General features: G+C 46.3%; 1 protein-coding gene across 1 annotated transcript; it reads right to left on the bottom strand.

Annotated features, from left to right (window-relative positions):
- Positions 1–571: 571 nt before the first annotated feature.
- LOC135292620 (TOG array regulator of axonemal microtubules protein 2-like) lies at positions 572–7,126 on the bottom strand. The gene is made up of 5 exons (XM_064406761.1): positions 6,241–7,126; positions 4,658–4,862; positions 3,270–3,486; positions 2,101–2,187; positions 572–807 (listed from the first exon to the last, which is right to left on the bottom strand). The coding sequence occupies exons 1-5, from the start codon at positions 6,339–6,341 to the stop codon at positions 572–574; spliced, it is 846 nt and encodes a 281-aa protein (XP_064262831.1). The 5' UTR covers positions 6,342–7,126.
- Between the last annotated feature and the right edge of the window lie 73 nt (positions 7,127–7,199).

The following is a 7,199-nucleotide window of genomic DNA, read 5'->3' as shown; positions in this document are numbered from 1 at the left end:
AGCCCAGAGCCCTGTGCTCTCCAGCAATGGCTCAGCTGCACATGCACCCTGCTGCTGCTCTCCCTGCCCCACAGCTGAGCAGCCCTACAGCTCCACAGGGCACTGCCACCAGCTCAGCTCATTGCAGGGCACATGCAGGGCACAATGTGCACAGCCATTGTGCAATTCAAGCCAGTGTTCCCTGCCAATGTGCACAGCCTCTCTGGGCTGCCACAAGACCCTTCCTCCCAACAGAGAGCGGCCCAGCTCCCACCTCACCTCTGTGTGAGGCAGATCCATGCTTGGTCTTCACCTTGTCCTCAGTCTGCAGTTGCTTCAGGCTGATCCATGCTTAATCTTCACCTTTTCCTCTGTCTGGGTTCACTTGAGGCTGATCCATACTTCATCTTCACCTTGTCATCAGTCTGCTTGAGGCCCCCCATGTCATGATTAGGAAGGGCAATGCTGATAACAGAGTGGGGGCAGATGCACACCCTTCCTTAGTATTTTGTCATTTCTGGCACAGCTGAAAAGTCACATCCAGCGGTGTCCAGCTCAGAAATTTGTCCGCTTTCTGAAGAACATCAAACCGTTACCAGCCCAGAAGGCTGTTGAGGTTTTCCTGAACATGTGGAGGTGTGCTGTCAGCAAACTTAATGATCTGGCTGCCCAGTGCCTCGCAGAGGGCACAGGCCAGCTTGATGACCACAGCGCAGACGTTGGCGCTTCGCACAGGCAGCGCCTTGTTCTCCAGGCAGGACCAGAGCACGGGCAGGGCGTAGCGCTCGACCGCTTCAGGGCTCCTGGCATGAGCCCATTCCACAAGCACTGCTGGGAGAGAGAGACACAGCTGCTTACCCACCAACCTCCATGCAAACAGGGATCTACCTCTGCTCTTGCTTCTTGGAAGCCTCTCGGGCCAAGATCAGTGAAACAGCACACACAGCCCCACGACCCAGAAATGGGCAAAGCCGCTGATCATCCTTGAAACACAACCACCAGCCCCTCGGGACTAATATCTCCAACCAGAGCCTTGTACCTGTGGCAGACTTTGTACCTTTACTCAATTATTGCACAATTTCTTTCTGCATGAACAATGAATGAAACGTCAAATTGCCTTCTATTTCCATTAACAAGTTGTCTAAAGCCACATAGAAGATTTGGAATTGCACCCTAGAGAGACAATTGAGAGATTTCTAATAAAAGCAATGATTCCATTTTTGTAACTTTGATGCCAAGGGCCAAAAGTCTAATCTGGCTCTCCCCTTTGCTCCGTGGCACACAGAAAAGGGCAGTATTAGAACACACTTCAAAACTCCAGCCCACCAGAGATGGCTGCTACTTGACAGCTGGATGAGAACCACCAGAGACTAGCTAGTGTCTTTGGTGGAATGCTTTTGTGGCTTCCAACAAAGAGCTGTTTCAAACCTCAGGGTGTCTTGGAGAATTACCCAGACCCATTGCCCTGGCATTTGCCCCGGCACTTGAGCATCTCCACATTTTAATGACATTTCCCCTCCCAATGTTAATAGCATTTCTTCTTACAACGTGCACTGAAATAGGGGCATAGAGAGAGAAAAAGGCTACACAGGGGACTGAAATTTATCCAAAACACGAGGGTTTTCTCACATTGCCTGTGGAATCTGCTCTCTGCTCATTTTCTGAACTGAACTATACCAAACACAGACAAAAAGTGACTACCAACAGGCTCCTTGCATGGCAGATTTGGCTGAAAGATCAAAACCTGAAATGCTCAGGAGACCAGTCTTGTTTCCTGATCAGGCAAACTGTTATGTAGTAGCCATTTACTATTCTATGGTGGAAGAAACTTCATTTCCTCTATGCTGTTAATCCACTAGCAGTCATCAACATTGAAAGAGCTCCTGAAAGTACCCAAAACCAATTTGGCTAAGCAGGAAAAGGGTTATGGTACCCATTCAAAAACTGGACTTCATTTGAGTTTAAATGCAATTAAAGACACTGGCCACTATGGGACTTGAGAAGGGCCCCAGTGAGAGCTCAGCACCTCCTGATGTGGAGGAGCTACTCTACTGTCTGTTCACTGGCATTCCCTGTAAGTACTCCCTCGGAGACCTCTTGGCTTAGAAGGGGAGGCCGTACCTGTGATACGCTCCGTGACATCCAGCAGAGCTTGGCCACTCAGTTGTCTCCATTGGTGGCAGAGCTCTTTCATCAGTGATACGTCATCTACAAGTGAAACACACGTTTCTGTTCACTCTTCTGAGGGCATAGGAGAGAGGACAGTGGGGAGGGAAAGGACAGGGGCAACCCATTTTATACAATAAAGTCCATTTCTGCTGATTTTTGAATCCTTTTCTTCTTTCCTTCCAGCCTACTTGTCAGTGTTTAAAACGCCAAAAGAAAAGCTCTCCTTTCACATTTGTAAATCCAAAGTTGTCTGCTCTACCAGGAGCTATGTTAAAACATTTCACATCAGGGTCCTCGAGAGTTCAGTCACATGGAAGCAGTGAAAAGGTTCTGCATCCCAGAGCCAAAAGGAAGAAGCCCATACTTGGGACACAGAAAAGCACTGAGTCAGGCAGTCCATGACTTCACAGAGCAGCTGAGGTGGAGAAAGTGGAAACTCCCCTTGAAGACCTGCCTCTTCAACACTCCATTGTTCAGCCATATTCCCCCAGTGTGGCATTTTCAGAGCTGACATCAATCTGTATGGCAGAAAAATTTACAGCTGCCCTTGCCTCTGTAGGTATTTGCCATTTCCTTCTTGTCCCATGCAAAACAACGTGTGGAACAAGGCATCATTGACAGATGGATTTTGACCCGTGTGTTATAAAGAAATGAACTTGATGAATCCTATGTTCTCCTTTGAAAAAAGAATACAAAGAAGAAAGGTGGAAAACAGGCAGCTACTGCCTATAATGTAGAGCCTTCCAGGTGGCTGCTGTGCAGAAGCTCTGATGGGCCGGTGTCCCTTCATGCCAACAGCAAAACTGTTCATTTGGCAAGTCAGACGGGGCCCAAGCAAACTCCAAAACCCCTTTGCCTCTGAATTGCAGCAAAGCTGTAGTCCAGGACTTGCTCTTCAGACCAGCAGCACAGAGCCAAGGGCTCCTGGGACTGTTGGGAAATGCTGCTGCACATTCCAGCCAGTTGGGGATGGTGCATAAGGACTGCACCTGCACAGCTTCTGGTGGGTGTCAGCTGGAGCATTCCACAGACAGCAACAGCTACCAAGGCACTCAGCGTTCTCTTGTGTCGGAGAGACAGAGACACAGGTGAGGAGAGTCCATGCCAGAGCTCAGCCTTACCTAAATGCACAACAGATTGGTCCAGAGCCGTCATAGCTGCAGCATGAACCCCGGGATCCTTTGAGTTTAGGTTCTTTGTTATGCCTTCAACCAAACGGATCATCAACGGGTTCATGGCATCCTGCAGCAGTCCTATGATTTCTGCCAGCGCCTCCAGCGCCTTCTGCTTCACTTTCTTATGTGTGTCACAGATTCTCAGGCCAAAATAATCAAAAATCTGTGAAGAGAACAAACAACATGAAAACTTGATTAAAATGACCTTTTTTGAAGAGGCGATGTAGAAATGAGCACTCAGGAATCTAAAAGATGAAAGTGATCCTTTCTGTCAGGTCAGCCCTTGCTTGCACAATTTCACTGTTTTCCTGTGGGCCACTCACTGGAATGGTTGCACAACCTCATGCTGCTTGAAAGATTTTCATCTGTTTTTAAGATGTTTGGGTGGGGACAGAAAAATTCCTATGGTGTTTCTCTCCACCTATAAATCATTGAATCAATTCCATTTATTAATTCAAAAGACTACCTTTGCTTTACAAGTATGGAAGCAGATGTTTACAATGCCCATTTTTTTATACAGTTGCCTCAAGTGTTGAGGGCAGCTATGATTTTGCCTAAACTATGGCTGGAGGAGATCTAAGTTTTATTTTCTCTGTCTCAGAACCTGTGTCTGGAGAAGGGCAGGGCTCAGATCAACTCTTCCAGGATCCAGACCATTGCTCTGACTAACAGGTGGACTTGTGAAATATAATGTGCTGTACAGCTCTCATTCCAGCAGGTTCAGTCCCTTGACAGCCACATTATCAGGCACACTTTTCTGGAAAAAGGGGAAAAGCAGCTACTGGGAGGAGAGCGGATGGATCTGTCCTTATTTGTTTTCTTCCTTTCCAAAGAGAAAAAAAGGCCCCCCAAGAAGGGTGAGCACCATCTTTACCAAGAGGAATAGGGACGAGGATGGAAATGAGTTTTACCTGTGCAAGACAAGATGGAGTTGACAGAAGTATCCTTTTAAAAACATTTTGTTTAAACCAATCCAACCTGATATTTCTGTTCCCCATGCAAACCCATTTTTTCTCTAGAGAATAATTGCCATGTCTTCAATGGCTCAATTCCCTCCACTTAACCCAACTGGGAGTAGGAGACAGCAGAGGTTACATCAGCAGAAAATTCTGCCATCATCTGATGAACAGCAGCAGTAGGCACCTGCCAGACAAATACAGCTGGACTGAAATAACTTGTCCTGAAGCCTGGAGCTCAATTAATTTGTCTGGATAAGAAGGGCCAGTCTGTCCCAAACAGCCAGGATATAGTGCCAAGACACACTGAATTAACTTTACTTCTGCAGGCTTGGGAAAGGAGCTAAATGAAAGGAGCAATGAAGATATCTTACATACTTTGACAATGTTAGTGGAGATCAGCTGGGGTCTGGTTTTGGACAGGTCTAGGAGGAGTGCCACTCCTTCCATCCGTGTCTGGAACGCCTTGGCTTCCAGGAGATGGTAAAGCTTCTGGAGCAGCTCCCTTTCTTCCACAGATGCAGGTAATGTGACTTGGGCTCTTGCATGGTGTAGGTGGCGTCCATCAGTGGCTGACTTTGCCCTGGAAAACAAAGCCAAATTAGGATCTGTTTCTGATAATCCCTTCAGTTAATTGTGAGCCAAACATCTTGGGGAGCTTTCCTAATGATGTGGTTTCAAGCTAGAAAATCATGAGGCTCTGAAGTGAAGAACAACGTGGACCTCATGACAATCATTATGGGAAACAATCTGCAAGTCACATTCTCCCAGTGCTCACGCAGGAAAACCAAGGATGAGATGCATCTGATCTAGCTTCAGATGGCTTCTAAGACACACAGGCCACGTTGCTTTGTGGGGAAAGAGAGACACTGCTTCCAAGTTTAAATGCCTCCTCATACGGGACGTGTGTGTCTTACAATAAGGAAACTCATCACTCTGGAGAAGTGTCTCTACAACCAGGCATGACAATCTGCAAAAGTAGCTCAGATGCATCTGAACAGATGAACAGGGGCATAGCTAAATGATCCAGAAAATCAGTAACAGAGAGAAAAACAGAAATCAGACATCCCAGAACTACGCTCACATTTCATTTGCTTCCCTAGAAACTAGATGCACAGTGTAACAAACCCACTGGGAATAATCCTCTTGGATCAACCTGCCTCTTCCATGAGAATGGGAAGATGCTAGCTATGCTACTGAGGCATGTGGTCACTGTCTTGCCACTGCTGAGCATGACAGAGCTAAATAAATCCCCTCTGTTGTCAGAGGAGAACAGTACAAGTAGCTCTGCCACTGGCATGAAGAGACAGCAAGGACCAAATTCCTGTCTTAAATGCTGATTGCAGCACAGGGGGAAATAAACCAAACACGCTGTCCATCAAGCAAACTGTAGGAAGGACAGGAATCGCAAGACAAAAAGTCCACCTTGAGATACCTGTTGACCAAAATGGCTTAGGAATTGTCTTGGTCCTTACTACTCAAACTTGGTACTGCTGTTTGAGGGTAAGAAAACCAACAATCATCTAGACAAAACCTCATGGAAGGGAACTGCTTGTTTGAGGAATGGCATCCTGCCTCTAGACTGGGACTTCTCATTAAAACACCCATCTAAAAAGGACTCCACTTGGATGAAAAAAACCCTGGTTGAATTTACTTCTCTCAAGTGAGGCAGCAGAGACTTGGCCCTCTCTCCCAGCCTCCACAGCCCTGCCCTTGCCACTGCACTGGATCATCTGAACTGCAAGCAATGGGTGACTTTTTGTCGCCCAGTATTTGTGGAAAGCCCTCCAGAGAAACTGTGTTCAACACAATGCAGAAATAGATATTTTTTATCCTAGAGCATTTGTAGGGAAAGGAAACAATCTTTGGCACTGGTCATCTCAATCAGAAAGATGTGTCTGAGGAAGAGGCATGTGAAGCTTGTCATGGGCTTTGTCACATCTGGCAAAAGTGCTCAGTACCGTTTGCTAGGAGGCGATGTGGCCTGGGGCTTCTGGGAGCCATCATTCCTCTTCTTCACCGGCTCCTGCACAGGTGGGAGTTCAGCCTTGTTGTTTTCCATCCCCTACAGAGACACAGAGAAACCCCATCAATCTTTAGAATAGAACTAGGAAATTCCCTCTTTAAAACACCAGTTAGAACCAGGATCACTGCTACCAAGGCCTAGGGAAACATTTCCTAACTTACAGAAATAAACAGACCAGAGATTCAGTGATGCCAGCTCTTTGTTTTTGGTAGCCCAAGGCAGGTTATGGGTGCTACCAGACTGAGCTGCTGTCTAAAATCCCAAATTTATGAGTTTTGACCATAAATGGGAATTATGCAAACTGGTAGGCAATGAGTGGTCTTAAAGGAAGCAGCAGAAAAAATTGGACTCTTTGGGGGTTGGCCCATTGTGTTGGAAGTTGATTTGGTTCAACACTTACTCTCCCTGCCCCTGCACAAAGAAAAACTCCCTTCTGTAATGTAGATAAAAAGAATAAAATCCCTCCCAATCAAAGAAATGGTTTTCCACTGGATGCTGCTGAATTTACCAAGCTTCTTCCAGCTCCACAGGGCTTGACAGCAGGGCAGTATTCCTAAAAGACAGACAATAATTGTAGTAACTAGGATTGACTTGGACATCTTTTGTATATTTGGAAATTTTCTTGGTACTACTAAGAGACTTAGAGTCTCTTTTGCAAAGACTCTGTTATGTTCAGAAGCACTATTGTCACTTAATTGCTTTACTGAGGGCTGGGTAGGGAGAGTGCTGTGGGGGCTTACACATGAATGTAAACCCATTTTCTCCTCTCTCCCTTTCCTCTTTGTGACCCATATTCAAAGTATTCAAAACCCTACTTTTCCCCTAAGAATACAGTTCCTGTGTGGTCTGCAGAAGAATAGGCTGAGGATTAACAGCTCATTTTCAGGAATAAAA

Source organism: Passer domesticus, unplaced genomic scaffold (assembly GCF_036417665.1).
Source record: "Passer domesticus isolate bPasDom1 unplaced genomic scaffold, bPasDom1.hap1 HAP1_SCAFFOLD_370, whole genome shotgun sequence".
In the NCBI taxonomy this organism is placed as follows: domain Eukaryota; kingdom Metazoa; phylum Chordata; class Aves; order Passeriformes; family Passeridae; genus Passer; species Passer domesticus.
Note: the sequence above shows the minus strand (reverse complement) of the source record. Positions and strands in the feature narration are given on the sequence as shown.

Bases quoted from the DNA above. Each gene is read 5' to 3' on its own strand.
- LOC135292620 (XM_064406761.1), bottom strand. From the start codon at position 6,341: ATGGAAAACAACAAGGCTGAACTCCCACCTGTGCAGGAGCCGGTGAAG. The intron at 2,188-3,269 runs GTAAGGCTGAGC...TTTCACTTGTAG, and splicing joins CCAATCTGTTGTGCATTTAG to ATGACGTATCACTGATGAAA. The intron at 808-2,100 runs GTACGGCCTCCC...CTCTCCCAGCAG, and splicing joins TGTCACGGAGCGTATCACAG to TGCTTGTGGAATGGGCTCAT.